This window comes from Anopheles marshallii, chromosome 2, assembly GCF_943734725.1.
Source record: "Anopheles marshallii chromosome 2, idAnoMarsDA_429_01, whole genome shotgun sequence".
Lineage (NCBI taxonomy): Eukaryota > Metazoa > Arthropoda > Insecta > Diptera > Culicidae > Anopheles > Anopheles marshallii.
The window spans coordinates 74,565,809-74,591,523 of record NC_071326.1 but is presented as its reverse complement, the minus strand read 5'-3'; the positions used below and the strand labels follow the sequence as shown (position 1 = coordinate 74,591,523).

General features: G+C 44.4%; 4 protein-coding genes across 4 annotated transcripts; 1 reads left to right on the top strand and 3 right to left on the bottom strand.

The window, feature by feature from the left end:
• The first annotated feature begins 1,398 nt into the window (after window positions 1-1,398).
• LOC128707376 (TBC1 domain family member 16) lies at window positions 1,399-4,905 on the top strand. The gene is made up of 5 exons (XM_053802329.1): window positions 1,399-3,230; window positions 3,311-3,455; window positions 3,540-3,646; window positions 4,459-4,640; window positions 4,706-4,905. The coding sequence occupies exons 1-5, from the start codon at window positions 1,399-1,401 to the stop codon at window positions 4,903-4,905; spliced, it is 2,466 nt and encodes an 821-aa protein (XP_053658304.1).
• Window positions 4,906-6,971: 2,066 nt separating this feature from the next.
• On the bottom strand, window positions 6,972-16,886 carry LOC128719187 (zinc finger CCCH domain-containing protein 13). Its single transcript, XM_053812809.1, has 10 exons — window positions 16,721-16,886; window positions 16,398-16,650; window positions 15,703-16,178; window positions 14,484-15,636; window positions 14,069-14,392; window positions 13,842-13,955; window positions 13,557-13,634; window positions 13,157-13,480; window positions 8,760-10,908; window positions 6,972-8,252 (listed from the first exon to the last, which is right to left on the bottom strand). Exons 1-10 carry the CDS (start codon window positions 16,884-16,886, stop codon window positions 6,972-6,974), a joined length of 6,318 nt encoding a protein of 2,105 aa, XP_053668784.1.
• A 1,393-nt stretch (window positions 16,887-18,279) lies between these two features.
• LOC128709025 (uncharacterized) lies at window positions 18,280-20,611 on the bottom strand. Its single transcript, XM_053804009.1, has 8 exons — window positions 20,502-20,611; window positions 20,159-20,436; window positions 20,014-20,089; window positions 19,809-19,946; window positions 19,057-19,731; window positions 18,819-18,970; window positions 18,575-18,716; window positions 18,280-18,493 (listed from the first exon to the last, which is right to left on the bottom strand). The coding sequence occupies exons 1-8, from the start codon at window positions 20,609-20,611 to the stop codon at window positions 18,280-18,282; spliced, it is 1,785 nt and encodes a 594-aa protein (XP_053659984.1).
• A 741-nt stretch (window positions 20,612-21,352) lies between these two features.
• Window positions 21,353-23,293, bottom strand: LOC128718563 (peroxidase-like). The gene is made up of 3 exons (XM_053812186.1): window positions 23,279-23,293; window positions 22,116-23,209; window positions 21,353-22,049 (listed from the first exon to the last, which is right to left on the bottom strand). Exons 1-3 carry the CDS (start codon window positions 23,291-23,293, stop codon window positions 21,353-21,355), a joined length of 1,806 nt encoding a protein of 601 aa, XP_053668161.1.
• Between the last annotated feature and the right edge of the window lie 2,422 nt (window positions 23,294-25,715).

Below are 25,715 nucleotides of genomic sequence, written 5' to 3'. Positions count from 1 at the left end.
CTCGGTTGTGGGTGGACTGTATACCAGAAAGCGCAAGCGCTGGGGCCCGCCGTACCTTCACGAAACGTCAGTTCAGCAGCTGGTGTGTGCATTATCCGTTCGCGTTGACACTTTTTTTTTTTGCTCTTGTGGTGCAGCGGAAAACTGGATCAATAACTGTGACCGTGCAAAAGGTAGCCCGTAGAAATATCATCAAGCGTTCCGCCAAAGTTGCTTGTAAAATTATGAAGAACAAACCGAACGTTTGCGTAGCGTAATACAGGTGCTGTGGTTGAATTGATTGAGCTGTTCTGGTGGCTGGTTGTGTATTATGTGAGTGACGATTGTTGGAACCCCTTGTCGATACGTTTCGGGGGTTTGCTTGTGGATGCCATCCTCATCTCGGACACGGAAAAAAGTGGAATATAAAACCCATTCGTCACAGTTTTTCAATTCACCCACGTGCTAACATCCTTTCCTGTACAGGTAAAAAACACCATGCGTCTCCATCAAATATGGTTATGGGGGGCGTGTAAAGAACACTCCAATACTCACCCCTTAACTCCCCCTTTGGGAACAGATTTTATTGCTCCAAAACAGTGTTGCGTTACAATGTAACCCTTAAAAAAACGTCAATGCAGTGCGTCAGTTTGCAAACAAAATATGCTTCCAAATACGAAACTGTGTGCCACAAATTCTTATTGGTGAGGTTTTCGTTTTTAAAATTAGGTCAAGTTTAAAGGGCGACATTCCGCAGGCATTATGTGTGCTCTAGAAGAAATCCTAACACTAGAAACACTTTTTTGATACATGTGTAGGAAAATAAACTATTGTTGAGTTAATCTGATTCAGATTCATAAATCTGAATCACTTTTTCAACGATCCATGAATCTGCTAAGATTTATTCAATCGCCCCCATCCCTCCCCACATGGCAACCAAGGGGCATAATCCTCCACTGCTCTGGAGAATCATGCATCTTTGGAGATTCGATTCCTGATCTGAATGACTCCGCTCAAAAGATTCAGTAAGCACAAACACAAAAAACACACTCCATACTCAGGTTCAACCCTCACAATATGACAATAAATTCCATTCGGCAGCGAATAATTCCAATCAATATTTTGTCTCAAGGATCGAATGCAAGGAATCCGTTGGCCCATCGGAATGTATTTGCACAGTGTTTTATCGATTGCTGTGTGCGTGTGTGTGTGTTTTTTGTTTTGTGACACCCTGATTAATTGAGTATATTCCGCTAGGCCAATAGACGTAATCAACACTTCCACTGTCCTTGTAGGTTATTTACGGCACTGCCACGGATTGACTTACTCTTTATACTTTATTTTTAATACTGTGTGTGTGTTTTTTTTAGGTACAATTCCAACGGTACGACTGACGCTTGCCTACGCCCAGCACGAACGATGCCCATCGTGAACATATTGAAGCGAGCGTCCAGCTACATTCTTGGCAGCGACGATGACGCAGAAGATGGTGCCAGCGAGCTGGTGTACGAGGATAATGAAATATTGTTCTGCAAGAACAACATCTGCGTACATCCGCCCGCCGTTGTACGGCAGGAGTCGGATATACTGCACTATCCGGGCTACCTAACCGTCACCACGAAGACGTTCATCGACCAGTACAACAATGCCAAGCGTCCAACGCTGTTCCTCACCTGGATCCCAAACTCGACGCTCCGCAAGTGTCCGTCGACGGTCGAAAACGTTGTGCTCGGTCGCAATGCGAACGGTGGTGTCGGGTTGAGTGAAAGCAAGCTGAAACTACACCTGCAGCATCTTGCCCCGAAAGATAATGCCGGCCCGGGTCAGAACCAGCAGACCAAGGGGATCACAGCACAGCAGCAAGAGAAGGGTACCGTTGGGGAGAATCCGTTTACAACGACAATTAAGATTGCCAACACGAATCCGTTCCTCGAACCGTACAACGAAACAATCGCCCAGTCGGCGACGAGCGACAGCAAGTCGATGAACTGCTCCGACTATTCGGAAACGATCAGCATCAGTTCGAACTCGGACAAGGCGAGTCTGTGCAACAGCAATGATTACGATGGAAGAGATGAAGAAGTGGTCGCGGAACCGGAAGAGGATGGTGAGGATGATGTGGACGAAGGGTGCATCATTAGCTCGGAAACACATCACTCCACCGGTGGACCGGACGAACTGGAGGGTGATGACGCGGAGTTGAAGACGGAGTTGCAGCCCTTGCTCGATGACGGCAGCAACAAGCTGTTGTCGACGGTCGGCTCGAAGCTGCACCACCATCATAAGTTACCGTCGCAATCGTCCGTCACCTCGGTGAACATTACGATCGCGAGTCCGCACATACAGAATGTGGACATTTCGCCACCGGAAGCGACACTTCCGGCGACCGAACGCTTCCTACGGTCGCTCTCGATCACGTCCAGCGATGAGAACAACCCGAACTGGATGTCGCCGGAGCTGCTGGCGTACAAGCACAATCTCGCCTTTCCGGAAAGTGCATCCGCGTCACCGATCGTTAGCCGGAAGGCGCCACTGAAATGTCGCCGGTTTTCGGTCGACCTCAGCCAAATGCGTGCGCTGCGGCTTTTCTTCAACGACGAACAGTGCACCTCCGGTCAGTTGGTTATTGCGTCGCGCGAATCGCAGTACAAGATACTCCACTTCCACCACGGTGGGCTGGACCATCTGGCACAGGTGTTGCACCAGTGGCACTGTCTGCTGCACAACATCAAGCTCGCGCCGGGTCAGGACGAACCGGCAGTCAACTTACCGTACCGGCAGTTTATGGTATGCCGGCCGGAGGTACGGCTGGCCGAGCTACATCCCGAGGAGGGCAAAGTGTCGAAGATCACGACCGATTACTTCTACGGCACGTTGCTGAACGAGCGCGGCCAAATCGAGGACGATCTGCAGCTGCGCAAGTGTGTGTTTTTCGGCGGGCTGGATCGGAGCCTGCGCAAGACCGTTTGGCCATTTCTGCTGCACTGCTACAGCACCGGATCGACGTTCGAGGATCGGGCCGCGTTGGCCGAGATACGGCGCCAGGAGTACGAGGAGATAACGCGGCGCCGGCTGTACTCGATGTCGCCGGAAGCGCAGGCCCAGTTCTGGCGCACGGTGCAGTGCGTGATTGAGAAGGACGTCGTGCGGACGGACCGTGGCAATCCGTTCTTTGCCGGCGATGATAACCCGAACATCGACACGATGAAAAACATTCTGCTAAACTACGCGTTCTACAATCCCGGCATGTCGTAAGCATCCTCAATGCGTATATACTCGCGGCTTGAGTGTTTGCATCATCGTTGCCTTTTGTTTCTCTCCATTCCAACAGGTACACACAAGGAATGAGTGACCTACTGGCACCGGTGCTGTGTGAGATAAAAAGTGAATCCGAAACATTCTGGTGCTTCGTGGGGTTAATGCAGCGGGCCATCTTTGTCTGTACGCCAACCGACAACGATATCGATCGTAATTTGGTAAGCTGCCAAGTCGTGACATTTAACCGGCGAGAGAGCGGAACACTTGCTTAACCTGTTTTATGTGTAACCGTTCCATTGCAGTGTTATCTAAGGGAATTGATTCGGCTTATGGTTCCTACCTTCTACAAGCACCTGCAAAAGCACGCCGATGCGATGGAATTGCTGTTTTGTCATCGTTGGATTTTGCTGTAAGTAGCACATGCGAGTTGCCGATTGAGTTTTCCTGTTGTGAAGAATTCACGGCACAAACGCCATACTAGCGCCATTAGTGTTTATTATTACTTGACGGCGTGGAATACCTTCAACATACACAACATATTTTCCTTAATCCTACAAGACCGACTAGTCCCAATTGTGGAAGAGACAGTTGGGAACTATCGATCTTGGAAGAGATCCTGGATATACATGCGATCTTGGAGAAGATCTTTGATATCCATCCCTTCATTGACTTCCAGGCTGCGTAGCATAGCCAGGGTACAACTATACGACGCAATGAGATCTTTTGGAATTCTCTCCACCAAGCTTACCAGACTGGTACGAATGACATGAAAGGTAATGGTGGGTGGAAAACTCTCAAAGTTCTTTGTTACAACCAAGAATCGCAACCTAGGAGATGGGTTAGGTTGTCTATTCTTCAACCTGGCGCTGGAGAAGACCTTCCGTAACTCGGTGATGGAAACTTCGGACACCATCTTATCATACGCTGATGTCATAGTCATCATTTGTATAATGCTGTTCTACGTACCGGAAGCTTATCAAAGGATCGTAGATCGAGTGATGATGGCCATCACATCCAAATTGTTGGTGGCACAGATAGGCGATCGCATCATTGAACTCGCCCAATCTTGGGGCAAAGGTGTTAACACTGATGCTCGCTAGGGTGCTGGCTGCCAACCGGTCCTTCTACAGTCTCATTTCGCTAAACATTGTTGAATCTCTTGCTTCTGTGAACAGTTTCCCGTTTTACTACTAAAAAAATCTGCAATCACGATCATTCTAGGTGCTTCAAGCGCGAATTCACCGAAGCCGTTGCCATACGCATGTGGGAAGCCTGCTGGTCCAACTATCTGACCGACTATTTTCATCTGTTCCTCTGCCTGGCGATTATTGCGGTGTACGCGGATGATGTGATTGCTCAAGATTTGCGCACGGACGAAATGCTGCTTCATTTTAGCTCGCTGGGTAAGTGCGTTATGAGTGCAGTTTGGCACCAGCTGTAAAACACTATCATCTCACTCTGCTCACAGCGATGTACATGGATGGACAGTTGATACTGCGGAAGGCGCGTGGATTGCTACATCAGTTCCGGCAGTACCCGAAGATTCCCTGCACACTGTCCGGGCTGTGTAAACGCTGCGGTCCCGGTATGTGGGACTCTGGACATCATCCGTCAATCGAGTGCATTGGTCATCTGGATCACGAAACCTGCGCGTTGGCTATGGATTAATTTATTGTTTCTTCGTAACCACTGTTGCCTCTCAATCTCCAGCTTGTTGTAACATGGTTTTATTCGCTTTCTGCCGTGCATATCTCAGCATCAGAATATACTTAATGAGTACCGGTTTAGTAATAGCAGCATAGTCACATTATCCAAATAGTTAGGTTAGAGTTGCTCAAGAACTGTTTAAGCGTTACACAATGATACTTTCCACGCTTTCTGGGCTAGGCTTCGATCTGTTTAAGGTTCTAGTTGATACTACATACCAATGCAGGCACCATGCTTGAGTTATACCATTGCTGGTTAATTGGGTCAAACGATCCTTCACATAAACATTCCAATAATTCCCGAAATTTTGTTCTTGTACAAAGCACTTCCACAAAATTGAATCTTTAAAGATATTGGTTGTGACGGTAATGTTAGTAGCTATATTATTTATTTATGTTCAGTATTATCATGCAATTGCATACGGAACAAGTATAATGAACTAGACGAATGTTCGATTCATAGCATTGAAGGACTGCTGAATAAAAACAGAATGAATGAAAAAACAGAAACAACAAATAATTCCACTGACTGAGGGACTGTGGGTTCTGGTCGGAAAGCAAAGTAAGCTCGTTCAATAAATATAAAAAAGATCTATTGTTGATGTTATATATTATACACATAAAAAAAGCTATAATAGATATACCAAAATTTTATAACCAATTTAAATGCTACTCCAAACAGACAAAATATGGCTGTTCCAACATGGAGCGGTGTAATGTGCTACTGATGTTTTCCTTTTCGCTGTTAAACTACTATACTACTGTGTACCATCTCTAAAGACACGATTACAGTAACAGTTAAAATAGCCGTTTCGAGTTTAGCGAGGATCCAAACTGAATAAAACTACACAGTAAACACATGGAAACAACATTGGCCGTAATGTTTAGGTGGGTTTTATGTTTGAGCTAAGTACTGCTTCAGCTTAGAAAAGCAAAATCAAAATATAACGTCATAGTATGCAACACACCCGGTTACGCTTTCGGTTTGCAAGATTACAGAAAGAGTATAGAACTAAACAAAAATTCCGCGGAAAAGCAAACAAGCTGCTTGCTGTTATGAAAACAGCTGTACATTATAACACACACACACACTCATACAAACAAAAACAAAATAAATATTAGCAAATTAGAAGGACATGTTACAAACATTATAAAAAAACAGAAACAAACAAAAAAACAGCAAAACACTGCATTGCGAGGTAGAAGAAGTAGTATTAACAAAAGAACGACAAAACACACATCCACTAACTACTAGTATATAGCCTGCTGTAACCGCAATGTGCTAAGGAAAATAAAAAAAGCGCAACCAAAACCACTATCAAACTAACAAACAAAGGAGGACAAAATGACAAACCTTGTTCGGATGTTTAAACTTTCTTTTCTTTTACCTTATGGGATAACGGGACACCTTTGTGTTTGTTCTAGAAGATGTCTTACTATTTATTTAGCCGATAAAGTATGGAATACGTACATTGGGGTGTGCACTCCCTGGGTCGTATGCGAAGTGCTTTTTCACTATAGTTTAACCTTCGCTAGCAGTTCATCCCGGCCAAATCGTCGTGTTTAAATTCAACAAATCAAATGTACAGCGCCGCGTGTTGGTTAATTCTTTTTCCTTGATTTCCTGTTAAATTCTATTGCTGTTGCCAATGTTGTTAGTTCAAATCGTTCATTGCGCGCATTAATTCTGCTGTCGGTAGCGGAAATGCTCAATAATAATTACCTACTGCTACCCAACTTAATCATAATTATGTTATGCCAATAATAATTTGCTCCACCTACATTGCTCGCTCAGAAAAGGAAATGCAACTGTGCTTATGTGCAATTCTCTAATTCGTGCAGTATTAGACGAGCTCTATCTCTCTCTCTTTCTCTCTCTCTCCTGTGAAACGATGTTGCCCATCATCCCATCTGAGACAGAGAGTCTACAAGGGGAAGAATGTACGTAACTGTTCCGTACCCTTTGCGTTTTCATCCACTCACCGCGAAAGTACTCCTCTATTTGCTGAGGAACATTGCTCTCGCGCCCTAGTCCTTCTTATGTTTGCTGGATTTTTTCTTCTTCTTGGAGGATTTTGATTTCTTTTTCGACTTTTTACGCTTTCCGCCCGATTCGTCGTCCGTTTCCGTCGTTGCAGCGGAACGTTTGGCACGCTTGCGTTCCTTCTTGTGCTTTCGCTTTTTGCGCTTCTTGCTGCTACCGGTCGGGCCGGCATCATCCGTTTCGGGACTGCTGTCGGACGACGAGGTATCCGAATCGGAGCTGCTCGAATCGCTTGAACTCTTGTTTGATTTACCAGCATGTTTGTCTACCTTAGTCCGCTTACCGCTTGCACCCGTGCCGCCGGCAACGGTATCATCCCGTTTCGTGACACCATCGTCACACCGGTCCCGTTCAGTGGATCGCTCGCGGAGGTGTTCGGCGGATCTTTTACGGGACGGTGTCCGATCGGCAGGAGATTGTTCGGCCCGCGCCGTTAACCGTTCGACTCCCGTGGTGGAACTTGGAGCGGTTACACCCCTTTCGTCGGTTGCTTCCCGGGCTTTCGAGTTTGCACTGTCATCCCGGTGGTTTGACTTAGATGATGATACCCTACCAGACGCATCTTCCCGCTGCGGATGATGCTTACTCCGGTGCGTATCGACATCCTTGCGGGAACTTTCGGATCTCTTCGAGATCGGCGGCGGTGATACAGTTCGTTTCCGATCCCGGCTGTTACCACGCCGTCCACTGCCTCGATCACGATTATCTCGTTCCCGATCCCGATCCCGATCCTTCTCCCTCTCATGATCACGGCTCCGACCACGCTGGTGGCGTTGTTGATCGACCTTCCGACTATCACTCTTTTCCCTACTGTTCCGCCTGGTGTCTTCTTTCCGGTCGCGCGACGACTGTTGCCGATCATCGTTACCCCGTCCACCATTACTACTGGCCGTTCGCCGGTTCGATTGACCGGATTGCTTTTTATCTCCTTCACGTTTCCCGCCCGCAGAAGGGCGATTTCTATCCATCTGCTTACGACCGTCGGATTCGTCCCGCAATCGACTGCGACTTCGCGATGAACCGCGACGCCTATCTGTGAACGATTTAACGCGATTCATGTTATCGCTTGTGACACTACTCATTTTACGATTCGGCGGCGGTGTACGTGATCCGGTAAAGTTTGATGTGTTGTCCGTCACCTTGCAACCTAACCGTTCTTTCACTGAGGTACGTATCGGCGAGGAACGATTTTCCATTTTCAACTCTAGATTTTGCTTGATTTCGACAGAACGTTCCGCTCGGACATCGTGTACCGGTACAGTGACCTACAATAATAAAAGAGAATAATAAAATACGCATTAGTGATTGATGAATGAATAATATACAGAGAATTTGTGATGAAATACTAAATGGTAACCCATTTTTGGATTCTTCCCAAGTTGAAGTGGAACATTGGAACAGTGGAACAGCAAAAAATCTTCTTCTTTGAGGGTCATAAATCTTGGATGATTCATGAATCTTTGCGAATTCATGAAGCGTTGAAATGGAGATTCAGATTCATTCATTCAGTTCAATTATTCATTCTGATTCGCCCAACACTACTCCAGACGGTTCCGGTGAAGTTGAAATTTTGGATAGAATCGTTTTTACCGTGTAAAAATTTGATACAATTGATAACTATTCACAACTACCTATACATATTTCACTTCAACTAGAAAAGAATCAAGATTTGATTTCAGTTATTGCATTAAAACTTGAAAACTCGGTAAATGTTTTTTTATCGCTTAAATCTCCAATGGTTAAATGCAACCAAAAACAATACTGCATCTTACCTGAAAACGTTTGAACTCATCGGTTTCATGCGCATGCTTTATATCCACCAACCTAGGCGGTGAGCCATCGTGCGGCATATTGCCTGCCGTGTAGAGCTTTTGCCGTTCGACGCTAATCTTTTTAATTTCAATCGGCCGTATCGCATTGATGGCACGCGTGAAAATTGCATGTTCTGTTCGCTTCACTACCTCACCAGTAACCTTAGCATCGCCGGCCATCTGCTGACCGTCCCTATCGCAACTGTCCTCCAGCTGGTCGGCGGGCGATCCTGCGTCCTGTTGTTCCACCGTTGATGAATTAATCTGTCCCTCCTCGTCCATCTCCCACTTCGACAGCTCAGGCATCATGGAATTGTCGTCTTTCGGTTGTAGGGATAGCGTTTGGTCGCCACCATCGAGCTCCTGCTCGTAGTCGAGATTTGCGTGTAGATCCAAAACGGAATCGGATCGCTTCATCAGCATGTCACCGTCTCCGGTGGTATCGAGCTTGGTAGGGTTTTCCTGGCTCTCCGTACTATCCGCCAAGCCCGCCATACTCTCTTCCTCATGATCGTTTGCACCGGTCTCGCAAAGTTCCAGCTGATCTGCTTCATACTTATCCGGTATGTCCGAATACAGATCCGCATGATCATGGCCATCAATGTGGGCTTCTTGTTGTTGGTGTAGAAGTTGCTCAGCGTCCGACTGCGGCTGTTCCGGAGGCGGTTCGGTATCATTATGTTCCTCATCGTCAGCACCAGAATCGCCGGAATCGCTATCATGCTTCGGATCCTCACTAGCGACACTTGCAGGACGTTCATGATCGTCTCCATCATTAGACTGACTATCGCGCGCATGATGACTGTTTGGATCCTCCAATTCTGCTGTTGTTGGTTTCGCCATCGGTGCTTCATCACGATCCCGCACCGTTGGTGTGGCCGGTTGCTGGGAACTGTCCGGTTCCTCCTTCTCAACCGTCTTCCGCTCCTTGCGCCTATCTCTCGACCGTCGCTCCTTGTCCTTTTCCTTCCGTTCCTTCTTGTGTTTACGCTTTTCCACTTCCTTTTCCTTTTTGCGTTTCTTTTTATCCCGATCCTTCTTCCTATCCCGTCGATCTTCATCGCTCGAATCACGGGGCTTTTTCTTCGCCAGTTCTTTCGTCTCTTTGTCCTTGTCGCGATCCTTCTCCTTGTCGCGATGATCCTTTTCCTTCTCGCGATCCTTTTCCTTTTCGCGATCTTTTTCCCGATCGCGCAGCCTTTCTTTCTCGCGCTCTTTTTCGCGTTCCTTCTCCCTCTCCCGTTCGCGTTCTTTTTCTTTCTCCTTGTCGCGCTCCTTTTCCTTCCTTCGGTCCCGTTCCCGATCGTGTTCCGTATCGCGTTCCTTATCCTTGTTGCGTTCCTTTTCACGATCACGGTCCCGTTCTCGTTGACGGTCACGTTCCCGATCCCGGTCGCGATCATGCTCGTTACGTTCCTTAGCACGATCTCGATGATGATCTCGCTCATCTCGCCGCCCATGTTGATCCTGTTCGTTTCGCCTCTCCTTTTCGGGCAGCTGGTGTTGTTTGCGGTCCTGCTTCTCCTTCTCGTGCTCACCGGTTGACCGTACACCACGGTTTGCAGCATTCGATTTTTCGTGCCTTTCCGCAGACTCCGACCTCTTCGATCGATATTTCCTTCTGTCCGAACCATCACGATCCGATCCTTCCTGGTTGCCCGTGGCTTGCCGTTTGCGGTCACGTGAACGTGATCTACCCCGCCCATGGTTACCACCACCACTCGCTGGCCCGATTGATGATGGCCGATGATCGACGCTTCTGTGGTCGGAATCACGAGCACTGCCTGCACCACTCTTGCGTTCTACACTTTGCCGATCCACATGTTCATCGTGCTGGCGGGCCGATGTTGCATGTTGATGGTATCCAGATTCAACGGGAAATTCGGACCACTCACCCTGCTCTCTGGTCCGCTCCGCCTGGTCATGCGCAGCGTTCTGCTGTTGAGCAGCGCTAGGCGACGAATGGCGGCTGGACGTTCGGTGCCGTTCGCTCGTACCTTTCGTATGTGAATGCACCATATGCTCGCCTTCGCCATCGCCAAAGTCCTGCTGCTTGGCACCTCCATAACTACCGCCAATGCTTCGTTCTCGTTCATCGCGTCCCGGATACCTAAGTACATAGGAGAGGTCCAAGAAACATTCCCAACACACACCACACAAAACCGGGACGGGGACGGAAAAGGTGGAAGAGAAAGAAAAGAAAGCGAATACATTAATTAATAAATAGCTCTCACGGCGTGGATTATTCTTTGCAAAGCCGCAAAAAAAGTGTCACTGTTGAACAGACACCCCGGGAACATGTAAGTAGCATCTGTTGTCACATCAAAAACACGATCACTTTACCTCAAATCATCACGCATGGGAAGGATGAAGGACAGCTTTTCTCGAGCAAACACAGATAGCTGGAAAAATCCGATCGCCTATGGATATGCCTATCACTTTAGACGAAACTTTAATCACATTATACTTAAGTTTAAATTAATCCTAATGTCCAATTTAGTTTGCACATGTACAAAAATCAGGCCTTTACAGATGACGGTTGCAGTGCAGGTTCCGTTTTGCCGATAGTCACGGCATTTGTTTTAAATTTAATTCACAATGGTAAGATAAAAAAGGGGATTGTTTCTATAACATTAAAGAAACCGAAAAAGGTTAACATGAACATGGTTGGATATAGTGCAGCATATGTCCGTGATGTAATGGGTTACAGCGCCTATAATTCCCCAGGCTCAGCGGATGCTTGTGGAAATACTGCATACAGTAACAACGTGCTGTGTCAACGATACGAACGTATGCGCGATTGTGCGATTGAACTCTATTTTAACTTTACCTAAACAAATTGCGGAGCGCATGAGTAATTTAAATCGCAACAAACACAATCACAAAACAAAAACAAAATATAATAATATCTTAATTCACACAGGCCGCTTTTATAATATCAGGGTTTGGGTTTTTTTATTAAAATTCACACAACATTCGCCCTCATACGATAGTATTGCTAAATATGAAATAAATTCAGCGTCCCCTATAACATTATAACGAAGGAACGCAAAAGCGATTAATGAATGCTAATGTAATATCTACAGTGTGGAGCTGAACAATGTTTTCGTCTTGGGTATAGTTATTTCACAATGTAACAGGCGTTTCGGCTTCGAAGCTACCTTATTTTTTGGAAAAGGCAGAAATATCACAGAACGCGTGTTTAATTGGCTTTAACTTTCGATCTGCTCTTTAATGCCCAACGTATCTCCTTCCGACCGGTTGATCATCTCCGCCATTGTGCGAACAATTTCATGCTAAATTTTAACCTATTTTAACAATTTGAAAAGATAATTTTTTATTGACTTACTTGAAATATGGAAAGGAAATGTTTTTGTTTTTCCATTGCCCTACAATGTTGCAGCTGTCAGTTTTGAATTATAATTTGTAATTGTTTCTTTAGCGTCCAAAGGGTACTCCTGTAAAATACGATACGCTTACTCGTCTGAACCGGCGTACGTTTGTTTTTGTTTTTTTATAAAAATGGAAATTGAATTGCAAAAGGATGAAAAAGCACGGAAGATGGAGTTCATCTGATCATCAGTTTCAGTGATCATCACAACTTTCGAACATTTTTTTTTGTTACTACACTTCACTGCACTCAAGAATTAATAAATAATTTAATAATTAATTCACCCAGTTTCAATAGTATAAAACGCATCCGCTTCGTTTACATCATTTTAACATAAAGTAGAATATTATACTAATTATAACGATCCTGTTTTGTAAAACAGTATAGCTTATAGGGTTTTACAAGTCAGAACTGCCAAACAAAGGCAGGGTAAAATTAACTACAATCGATTGAAAATCATCATTGGCGAGAACTATTTTAACTATCAGTGAGATCACGGTATGTTTAAGGAATACGAATAGGGCAAAAATACATTTAATTCTGACCAAAAAATGTGTTTTTACGTAATATACGACTAATAACGCAAATCTTAATTAAAGTTTAAACCCATGATAGAAATATTAGAAATATTACAATCAGTCTTTGTTTTTTTTTTCGTTTAAAACAATGATGATCCAACGGACCCCGCATAATAGGAACGCAAAACATTTGCACTTAGGTATACTCAGGTATTATCACTAATATCACACATTAATATCACAGAGCTTTTGGGACGATTATATATGTTGCGACAGTGTTTAAAAAGTAAAGAAAACTTCTACTGCTTTAAAATGCACAAATAATACTGCGACTGTAGCTGTACTGCTTGCGTGATCGAACGCAATCGTTACGACACCCTGCAACGTTTTGTCGCATCGCAAATAGTACACCAACAATACTAAAATTAGTAATAACATGAACACAATACCTGTTTGACTGTGCGGAAGCCACCAAACCCGTTTGCATCGAGGGTCCTGGCCCTCCGCCTAATCCACCGCTGCCCATCATGCCGCCACCGTGCTGACCGGCTGGTCCGTGTCCATCGCGGTAGTCATTCATATGCTGACCATGCAAAAAGGCTGGTGGTATATCATCTGAGCGTCCACCTTGCATCGGTAACATGTGACCCGGCTGGTGACGATCATACCCCCGGGATGGAAAGTGTTGCATATTTCCACCTACATCCCGATTGTTTCCTCGTGCACGACCACCCCTTGGTCCTCCGCCGCCTCTCATAGGACGATTGCCGAAGCTGTTTGAAAAAAGACAAAAGAAAAGGTTATAAATATAATCATGGATAGAATGGACGCGCTGAGTGCGCTACTTACCCGAAGCCGGAATTAAATCCAGGTGATCGGTCTCTGTTGAAATCTCCCTGGCGGCGTTCATCTCGACGATCCCTATATCTAAAAGAAAATTAAAAATATAGTAGATTGAAGTTTTATAATTCATCAATTATAAACTTGAAGGTTTACAGGTACAAAGGTAATGTTGGAACTATTTCTGGATTCTTTTTAAGTTGAAGTGAAATATCACTTCAACTTGATAATATTCAGAAATGGATCCAACTTTTACGCTTGCTCTTGAAAACCCTGTAATGAAGTTAATTATACCTCATTCCACCAAATGATCCCGAACGACTTCTGCTGCGTCTATCTCTATAGCCCGGACTGCGTGACCGTTTTCGTGGAGACTTATTTCGTTTCATTGGCGAACGTGATTTCGATCTATAACCAGAATAAATATAAAACAATGGTAAAACTTCTTCTCTTTTCTACTCTCTCTCTCTCTCTCTCTCTCTCTCTCTCTCTCTCATTCGCTTCCAGCTATTGTAACATACCTTGTATAAGATCGCGAACTACCGGAACTATACGAACTGGATCGATTACGGCGACGTTCTCGCATACGATCGCGCTCGTCTGGATGTTTATCGTCCGGTGATCGTCGTCTGTCGGGCGACCGTTGACGCGATGTGCGTCGTCGATCAGACGAATTACCGCGTGGACCACCACCGCGACCATTATCGAATGATCGTGATCTGCGGCCCCGGTCAACCATAGGCGACCGGTTACGACGCATTTGCTGCTGTTGCTGCTCTTGCTTTTTGCGCAACTCTTTCTCGCGCATGATTCTATTGAACGCTTCGAGGGGATCGTCGATAACCCTGTGTGAAATAAATTCGGAAGTAAAGAAAAAACGAATATTAATTCACAATGTTTAAATAAACAACTACGTGGAATGAACGGTCAGCTTACCCAGGCCCAATCGATGGATGTACACTTGGATAGCCTCCCATCGGCCCTGGACCCATCGGACGTTGCCTTAAATGGGGAGGATGGTGTGACATAAACCCACCACCACCACGCATCGGATACATCATGCGTGTTGGTCGATCGCCGGGATACATTCCGCCATGATGTTCGTACGATCTTTGCTGTTGCTGATAACCACCGCCTCCCTGCTGCATTCCATAGCCTCCTCCTCCTGGACCATTATTTCCACCGCCGGCACCACCAGCACCACTACCACCGCCGCCCGGACCACCGTAAGGTGGATGTCCGACGTGACCTCCGTATCCACCATTACCAGGGCCCATGTAAGCCCCGCTTGGATGTCCCATAGCCGTTCCTATGGCTTGAACGTGTTGTGGATGATTATGTGGAATCGGCATTAACCCTCTCCCACCACCACCACCACTACTACCACCGCCACCATTGCCACCATGTAAGTATTCCGGCGAACGTTCGCCGTACTCGCGCCCTCGTTCGCTCATCATCCCAGGCGGTCCAGCCCCATAACCGTCGCCATCCTTCTCCTCCATTAGCATACGCCGCCGATGATCTTCTTCACGTTCCCGGTCCATATGGTCGTTACCACGGCCACTGTTATTACCATTCCCACCAGCACCATAACCGCTTTGCTGGTTCGCTATCATCTGCTGTCTTTCGTTCGGTGGCGTATCGTGGCCATGCGTTCGCCCATGTCGCATCGGTCGGCCACCGCCATTATAGTGGCCACGGAACGCACCTCGACTCTGCAGATGAGCGGGCGGCACGGTAACTGTGATGTTGTCCTCATAGTCCGACTCATTGTCGAACCCGGGACCTGCTGTCGGTCCCATCCCCGCGGACTCTTTATTCTCCTGCCGTGGCGAAGCGAGATCATCTTGCAGGGATATTTCGTCAAATAACTGTGGCTGCTGTTGATGGATAGCATCCGCATTGCGATGTCCAGCGTCATCTTCATAGGTAGAGGATTCCACCATCTCGGTGGTAGTGGAAATGGAACTACCAATAGGTGCACCGCCTTCCACATCACCGAACGGTACCGTGGACGATAAACCACCGCTAGTGGTACTGTCTGCAGTCGGTATTTCTTCCGGCTTTGTTTGCTTCTTCCCTACCGTGGCTGTGACAGGAAAGAAATATTTTATTTGTAGTTAAATGTTAAACAAATATGGTTTTGTGCACTTACCTTTCGATTTGGTGTATCCCGTTTCGTTGCGGAATGCATTCACGGAGGTACGCAGGAATCGGTTCGGTATCAGCGAACCCGGTGATGAACCTTTCTCCTTACAATCCGGACATTCATTGTCCTCCGATTCGAGCAACGCCGTGCGCACACACTCGTCACAAAACGAACTCCCACAGCACGGTATCATAACGGCGTCCGTAAACAAATCCTTGCAAATGCTACAGATGAGATCTTCCGGTATGACTTGCTTTTCTTCCGGTGGCATCTGTACCGGTTGCATGGCCGGATTCTTTCCCACCTCCTTGTCGCGCTCGATAAATGACCGCGGTATACCGGACGTTCGCTTTACCTCCATATTCTCCTTTGGCAGTGGACCCATCGGACAGTTCTTTATCCAGTGGCCCGGCTTGTGGCAACGGTAGCACTTGTAATTCATTGGAACTTCTCCCGTTTGTGTACCACGCACTTTCTGGTAGCTGGAAGTGAATGACAAGCGGGAAAGGACATTTATTAGTTGATGGCACACACATACGCACCCATAAGGCGTAAGAACAGTCACTACCAACATTAAACTAGTACCTGTGTTTAAATCTATCCCATAGCACGATAATGTAAGCATTTTAAAAGGAAAACCACGCATTGCAGATATGTTAGACTATTTGCATCGATAACGACACTACACCCGAAACACTTACTTGGTAGGATCATATTCCGCCGTACTTTGAAACATCATCTCACGAATCTTGTCCTCTTCAGTACCATTCATCATCGAAAGATCGACATTGGTTTGCGAGCTGGCCGCATCATGTTTACCACGCGGTGCCGGCGCCGGTGCATTCTGCTCCGGTGCCGCCTTCTCCCAATTCTTTTTCCCCTGCGACTTTACCGGTACGCGTGCAATAGTAAGGGACGTGTTTTTGGGTATCAGCATATTATCATCATTGTACTCTGGAATGCAAAAAAAAAAACGGATTATCATACTGTTTTACATACCAGTAGCACACGCGTGTCGTCTTACCTTCTTTAGTCTGTGCATTGGTAATCTGAAGATCGAAGTCGACCGTTTTACCCAATCGCTTCTGCTGAATGATAGCTTTCTTCAGATCTGCCACCGATATGTGCAGCCCGTCGAACGTGATCGTATCGAAGTCGAGGGTGCTTTTAAACTTGTAATGCACCGACATTTTGACCGTATGGAACAGCACAAACCACAGCCGTGAACGTGAATGCACACTGAAACAAAAGCAGATAGAGGGGAAAAATGAATTTATGTAAACATGGCGCACGTTCATTTACTATGAAAATTGTTGATTGAAAGCTAGAAGGTTAAAAATTGTTTCGTCTGTGATTTGAAGCGGATTTTCCATGCTTGTAACTCAAAATAACCATTAAAACAGCGTCGGCTACACTAGCAGTTCCAGTTCGGAATACAGCCTTTTTCACGGAATTTGACAACACCGACTGAAATGGAAGCAAAGTACTATCGCTCCGGTATAGGTTATGATTATCAACTAAAACTAGATCAATCCCAAATCCTTTTCGCGGATACAATCGTCATCATTCGAACGAAATTTGGCACAAAATCTTGCCCATTTGCAAACCACTTTCACCAATCAGACCGGATCACATTTTCACACAGGTCGTCCATGTTTGATTCTTTCGCAAAGTTACCCTTTCTTTGCCTACGGAACCTTACACACAAATCAAAAACACATCGCACATACGTTTTCCCCCACAATTCTTACGTAATTTAACAGTTAAACGACAGTTATAAGCTTACCGCAGGTGTTATTACCTTAAAAGCGTCTATTATTCACCGTTTTACTGTGCTTTGTTGCATGTTTTGTCTCGACGAATTCACGAAACAGCGCGTCGAAGATTACAAGCCCGACTATTTTCTACCCATATAAAAAATGAAAGCTAGCGGTGGCCTTGTTGCCAGCCGCTGCGTGCAAGAGCAGCAGCTGTCAAAATTGACCTGTCACTGGTAATGCGCTGTTGCGTTACGAGGCGTTAGCAAAGGGTTCAAATGTGTATTATATACGTTACGCGTTTGTTGCTGATGAGATCAAAAAGATAGAATGCAGCATTTTCTCGTGAAAAGCATACATTATTTTCCATCGCGAACCCTGTGGATAAGATTGAAACATTTCTCACCAACTCCGAATGGGTTTCTCTACATTTACCTAGGGGTTAATGTCTTACCACATCTGTTTGTTCATTGACCATACAAATAGTAGGATGCAGAATCAGGTGCACCTAGGTAAAACTTGATATCGCCAGAAATTCGACCAAAACTGATAATCGATACTAACGTAACTCAGAACTGGTTTAAAAGTTACGTAACTTTTCTTTAACAATGGCCAGTTCGTGCAGTTCGATTAACCATTTCGATTGAAATCAATGCAGCAGGAGAAAGGTTTACCACGATTTTTTACACGCTTATTAACTTTTTATTATCTTTCGTTTTAATGGCATATAAAAGTCGCACCGTACAAATGTGCAATACGTACGTTTAACGCGTTCAGTAAATTGAAATCGAAAATTAAACTTCCCTAGATCTCCAATCCAGAGCTCTTAATCTTGGTAATACGTATCATACAGGTAACTAATAAAATTTTCCATATTTTCTCTTTTTATGGCACGCAATTTAATATAACGGTACATTAGCCGCACCATCCACATATCTTGCATCAGCACCAGCGGAATCAGTCTAGCTTCGTGGTATATTTGTTCCAGCATACTTATTCTTTTGAACAGTATAGCGATGCATAGAGGTCTTTTCGGTACACTGAAGATGAAAAAGATGTGCCATTAAGTTATTACTAAATCTTACTACTGAATTACTAATATTTGCTTATATTATACGTACTTCTGGTACCTGGATATGAAACGGTCGAAAAATAACAGAAGGCCTACAAAGTGATCTTCCGTAAATATCTTTGCCTTACTCGTTATAAATTGTAACCAGATTGCAATTAGATCTTTCAATCTGATCTTTTCGGTGAATACATCTGCAACGAAGGGTTAGGCGAAATGTTAAATGTGTGATAATGTCCCTGTTAGGATTGTATAACAAATTAACCCCATGAAGAACTTATCAACCTCATACATACCATTGTACGAGAGCACCTGAACATCAGAAGTGGTTAATGAAATTACATTGATAGGATCTGTATGTTTAGGTGCACCTTTCATGAAAATTAAAGTATCACCCTTCTTGATTCCATCCACCGCACGAATCGCGACCGCGCCATGGTCCAATAATCTGTTGGTTCAAATAAACCATAAACCAAATAATAAATAACAAATCTTTGCATTGTTTTATCTCTTCGAACGGTACATTATACTTACATGGTGACAGTATTGTAATCAGTGCAAGAAGATTTCATCTCGGTCTGGAACCGATACAATCCAAAGTACTGATTTCGCTTCGCTACACTTGACTCGGAAAAGGACCTACAATCCAACGATCTAGCACCTGTCGTGTGTACCATTTCGTCATAATCGGTTTTGTCAAATGCCAGCTCGTACTTAAAACAACACGCTTGTGATTCCGTAAGGCATAACAAGCGTAACAGGACGCTCTCCACGAACGCGTGACGCAAATGAAGTGGAAAAGGTGTCCAACAGTGCTTATAATGTTCCAGCAGCTTCATATCCTCCAATATCAAGTACAACAGTTGTGGGACCGTTTGAACTAGAGTGTGACAAACTTTCCTTTCGTCTGAGAAGTGATCACATGTAAGCGCTTGGAAGACTTGCAGAAAATCTGCCGAATGTGTATGATTTTCAAGCAAAACATCCCAAAGTTGCTGTACCGTGTGAGGTTCCTCAAACGAGCGCTTGCGTACCAATAGGTTTTGCTGCAATACATCCAAAGCCTTCACTAGCATCCGTAGTGTTAACACATGTTTCTTCAAGGGAGGATACTGCAACTGAAATCCCCGGCACTCATACTGGTGGTAATGAATATCAGTTTGCTGGCATTCTACACTACAGTAAAACACCGCACAACACCGCGTACAGCTACAAACACACAAAGGCACAGAATTAGACGCATTATTATGTGCGAGGAAAGTTTCAATTTTACTTCCATTACTTACGGAATTGTGTATAATATTTTGAGCGTACAATTATTGCACTGCATCCTGGAATCCTGGACATAGCCAACTAAAGGTTTATCAATGAACACGAAATCTCCCCTGTTGAAGTCACGTTTGCTTATTAGCATTCCGTCCTTACTGTGAAAAATTATCCAAAAATAGGCATAATCTGGGTTCCTTGCCAGGATATAAAAGAAATACTTACGATTCACATGAGATGGCCCTACTGTCGTTGGTCCCGAACAGATCTCGTTCCCACCATAGAACGTTTAATTCGGTGCCTTCATACCAAAAAGGGGAAAGGGTCAGCTATGGTAGCATTTGCCATATTCCAATCTCATTATACTTACGAAATTGTCCCAAATTGCTATAGGCTTCGTTTAGTAGCTGAATTATCTCCTGCTGTATATCGTCCGCTGCAGTGTCCGGCTCGACGGCATGAGCCGCCTCCAGGAAGCGTATGGAATCTCGTAACTTGCCAATACGTAGCAGATGCTTACCACAGTGACTCAAGTATAGTTTCATCTGCATCGGATCGTATACCTGGTATAGTTTTTCATGGATCATTGGCAATGTTTCGTCCATTTTTACATTTTTTTTAAGACATTGTAAATATTTCGCGATATCCCTACGCACAAGGAAACAACTAAATTAGAACAATGATCGATCGATGGGGAACTTACCGAAACTTACGTTATGAACTTTATTGGTAGTGGATTTCTACGAATAACTTTGATTTCAGGCACTTTTTTATCATTTTGAGATTCTACATCGATTGAAATTTCAGCGCTGCGGGAAGCCATTCTTGAGCAGAACCCGATCACTATTCACAGAAGGATTTCCTATGAAACACACGTTACCTCTATTCTACGAAAAGTGCGCTCTACATTCCTCTTTGACTTTTCCCCAAAACGTCAAATTCAATGCAGCAGTCTGTTCAATCTCTGCAGACGATTTTCTTAATTCATGGTTAAATGACTAACTCTATAAGAACAACGTTCAATGAAAGTGTAAAGTTTGCACAAAGCAATCAAATATTTATATTTGCAAGCTTTACACCACTAATCCATTGAAATCGAAGAGAAATCCGTTATTGCTTGCAGCAACGCGAATCCAGTTTCACGTCAACGGTAGGTTATAAACGCGCTGTATTTGTTGACAAATGGATTTTCAAATTAAAACCGCTACTCGGGTTTTTTTTTTATTCAGGTACCCAGTGCAAATGTGGTTCGAAAAAATAGAATTATAAGTTAGTTCGCATATTGCTGCACGATCTTAATTACATTTCAAGCATACGTTATAAGTTACATAATAAATTGATACACAAATTCAATATTCAAAACCAGATTATATTTCCTCAAGGATGTCGATTTTACCAAGATGCAGTGATGAGTACGAAAACATATGCTTTCTCAATGGCATTTCTTGTTTGCGCAACTGTAAACGAATGTATGAAGCATGCAACAGGTTGTTTATTGGCGCTTTGTCGAGATACAGCTTTAGTTTTAACAGCTAGACGCCCATTCACGTAAGGTAAATATTACCTATGCAAGCCAAGCTGCCATATTAAGCGTTGGCAATGAGCTACACGATACGAGTGAATTTGTTGCCGACACCGGGCAGAATGCATTCGACTGAATCTTCGGTAATGTTGGAAAAGCGTTACACATCAACCGTGCAAGGCTAACTTTGCGTATTTCGGTGAGCTGGGCCGTCGTGAAGCTTCCCTCCTGTCCGCCTGCCTCAAAGAAGTATCGATCACCAGTACGCGTCGCGAGGAACTGTTGCTTGAAAAGACAGTAAAACGTTGGACCCAAAAGGGATCCCTCTATTGGTTCCTCAAACGCACCAGCGACAAACAGATCAATATCGTCCACGGATGGGTAGTACAAGCGGAGTTTTTCAAGAGTTTTGGGACAAGGATCCTTGAAGCTGGCATTGTACGCTTCCCACGTTGCGAACCGGGTCAAACCGCATCGAGAACGGTAGTCGTTGTAGCGTGCAAAGCCAAAGTCGCGCATTCGCTGTATGTCCTGGGCAAGAAAATCTAGTCCCACAGGTTCACTTGCCAAACGATACATAAAATTTTTCCATTCGATGCTGAAACTCCTAGTCGAAATCAGTTTAGTTGATTGGGTGATAAGTCCGGTAAAGAACGAGCTAAACATGCTTTCGAATAATGTTAGGTTGCCCGCCAAGCTGCTTAATGAAAACGATTGCACTGTGTTGTTAAGGTAGAAGCTGTCCAATAAAAAAGTGATATGTTAGCATGTCCCATCCCAGCAGTAGTTCAAAAGGAATACTTACTTGATGCTGCCCGGAAGCTGAGCTTGCATGTACGGTACCAGAACTCCGCCAAATTCACTCAACGACGATGGGTTTTGGAAAGCATTGAAATCCGTTGCGAAGCCCGATCCTTCAAATATCAGCCGGTCTTTTATCATGTTCGCGCGTCCCAAGACACCTGGAAGGTACTGGTAGTACACGATGTACTGATACTGAGCAATGTTGATGCGTCTCGCTTCTTGAAATAGCACCTCATCCGACCAGTTCGCATTGAGCAGTTTCAACTGATTTGCCAATCGGTTGTGCTCCCTCAGAAAGATTAAGTGCACTGTGGCTGTCATTGGGAACTGGTAGCTGCGTTGATCGGCCAACACATAGCACCCATCACTTCCGCTACATTCTGTGGTGTATTTTGTCGCCCATTCACCACCGTTACGTCGTACCGAAAGCAGTTTACCGCCCGTGAATGCCCTCACACGGTTGCTGTCCACGACACTATTACCGTAGAGGAACGATAGGTCCAACAGGCTACTTGCACTATTTATCTGCTGAACGGGCTGCCGTGGTTGGGTGGGCTGTTTCGTGAGCGCCCTCACATAATTTTGGCATCCGATGTTAAACCAAGAGTACACGGGGTCATCCATACCGATAAATATCGCGTAACATCTGCTAGAAGCGGACTCTGGCGGTATAACCTTCCTTTCAGCACAGCACTGCAAATTAGTGTCTGCGCCGGCGGGGGAACTTAAATCGTGGCCAATTGCTTGCAGAAAGAATACGTTGATCAGCGTGTTGGTCGGATCGGGAGTTTCATCGATCGAAAACAAATTGTACGATATTTGTCTGGCGTTAACGTATTTACTGCCGTTACTCATGACCGGTGGAGTAGATATTCCGTCCGCATAATTCGGTGGAAGCATACGAGCATATGGTTCGCCAGATCTGCCCAAATTTGGAATGGTTGTGCTGGAGCAAGAGGAATCAATCGAGCGATATTTCGATTTGGGACAGCTGCTTCCGGTGGTAGTAGTACCTGATGTACTAGCCGGTGTAGTAAACCATGTTGCTACAAAGTTAACGGCCAACGATAATACGACCACATTGACAAGAATTCGCTGTATCGAGAGATGGGAAAATAATGTGTACTTGATACGATATGGTTTTATGGTTGTATGGCTGCTCACCTTCATCCCCAACATGTTGGAGTTCTGACAATCCGTCTGTTTAGTAGCTCCTTGCCAGTTGGTGCTACGTGTATCACTGTACGAGCCGGATACAAGATATTCGCTTTTTATACAAGTAAACTGCTGAATCGATCGTATGTCTACTTCCTACGCGATCGAATGCAAATCTGAGCGGTAATAGTCTGTGTAGGGTGAACATTTTACGGTTGGTTGGAAAAATATTGTAACAGCTGATTACATTCTTCGTTTTTTTTTTATTACCTTGGTGCACAATTTGCGAAGATATTTTGCGGTAAATCTGGTTCGAGGGATTTTTTCGGGAGAGATTGTGGTGACGTAACCGAAACAGGTTCTAACCAACTTCAAGCGAGCAAAATCGAACTCACGAAAACGTATGAATTTTGTTTTTGGTGCTTTCGGAATTCAAAAATTACCATTCTTCATCCACTTTGGCGTATTGGTTATTTCCTAAGTATGGTTTCATTACGGTAAACATACTGAATGCATAAAGGAACTGATCGCGTAAGTGCGATGGACTGGTTTGTGCATTTTTTCTATAAACTAACTAAAAACTTCATGTACGGCTTTGGTTTTGGATAGAGGACATTGCGGAAGCTTGACTCGCACATTCCTAGAAAGGTACTTTGAAAAAAGTTTTGTTGTTTTCGTTATCATTGTACGATGCTTTTCACCGGGTTGTTAAAGCTCTCCAAGTTGTCATTCAAATTTATGAATATCACTTGGAATGTTCTAATTATTCAGCAAAATTAATGATTTACAAATTTAGATACATTGTTTAAATTTTTTTCATTAGAATGGATTGTAAAATTTATGTTATACAACTATATATTGAGAAACATCACATAAGTTAGCTAATTAATCCTAAAATCATATGTTTAATCTCTCAACTAGATACTGTAACCGCGCTCGAGGGCCCTTTGCTTGCATTTTGTCATTCCTCGGAATGAAAGTTCCAACTTGGCATTCATTTCTTGTTTTCGACGGTGGAAAAGGATATCAATTTTTCTCTCCACAGCGCGAAATCTGTCCGGTTTTGTCTGTGATCAAACGGGGCTGCTAAAGTCCTGTTTCATTTTTGTGTAAATTGTGCAATCGTTTAACTTTTCGTATATACACACACACGTAATATAGAGTCAGTGCCGTTCCGATCGCCCAAACACCTAGCTGCAAAAAAGTGTGCAGCACCAGCAGGTACGTGAAAAAGTACGTGCTTGGAACCGTCTGGATGCTAGATTGAAATGAAAATCGGCCAACATTCCTAGATAAAAACAAACGGTTTCCAACCTATGTGTATCGCTTCATAGAGAAGCTTGCCACTGAGTGATATCAGCATGAAGTGAAAGTGAAAATAGATTGATCCAGTCAATAGGCGAGAAGAGTTCAAGGACTGTTGTTGAATGTTAGCAGTAGTACAATTCTCCTTCATTCCAACCGTGGAGGCGAAATTAGATTAAATTGGGATTTATAGTTCATTTATCACGCCCACGGTGTCTTTCAGATAGGACAAAAGTGGTATGTTTCTGCATTAATTATGCATTCCTCTGTTTATCAATGTGTTGATAACGCGTCCTGCAAAATGTATGGTACCAAACGTTAAGTTCCACATGATAGTTGCATTCGGTGACCCAGTCAGAAGCATGTTTTCCAACCAGTTCACTGTTTCACTCACAATTTTAATCGATCGACTTACACGTCTCCTACAGAGTGGGGACGATTTTCGATCGCATCAAATCCCCTCCATGCTTGGCAGAAATTCCCCGTTAGAGGTGATTATGAAAGTCTCTCTCGTCGCTGCTAGGATGGTGCAAATGGCATTTTTTCAGATAACGGCAGTTTGAATATTCTGTGTATTATTACATATATTCTCTTATAGAAAGTATGCCGGGTATAGTTAACAAGGGGAGTAAAATTTCCGGACAACAGCACTGTTGATAGAAGTGCGATGAAGCTATCTAATTTCGTTGCGATACAACTGCTGGCAGGTGTGACACGTAGCAAATTATCCAACGTGTACGATACGCACAGCTTTCGGCCAGTGTATTTTTGTGCAATGATATCGGGGCTGTGTCTTGATAAGATTCCAGTGTGTTTACGTTATGTCACTGAACAAGACCAATTTATGATTCGCCGTCGATAATGTTTGAAACTGGAACTGTGATATATGTTAGTTATGCTGTATTTGTGTTGTTAGAACGCTGATGTTTAACTCTTCATCAATGCTAATTTGCTTTAACCGTTTCTTTGTAGCTGTACATCATCGCAACGCCTACCAAGCATGAAGTATTTGGATGGTGTTTCGCAATAAGAAGGATTTTATCCTATCACTTGCCGTTTGACCAAGAAGAAAGCCTGGAAATCTGTCCGACAAAAACACGTCTGGCGGCAGGTGACCGGTATTTCCCGGTTACCGTAAAAG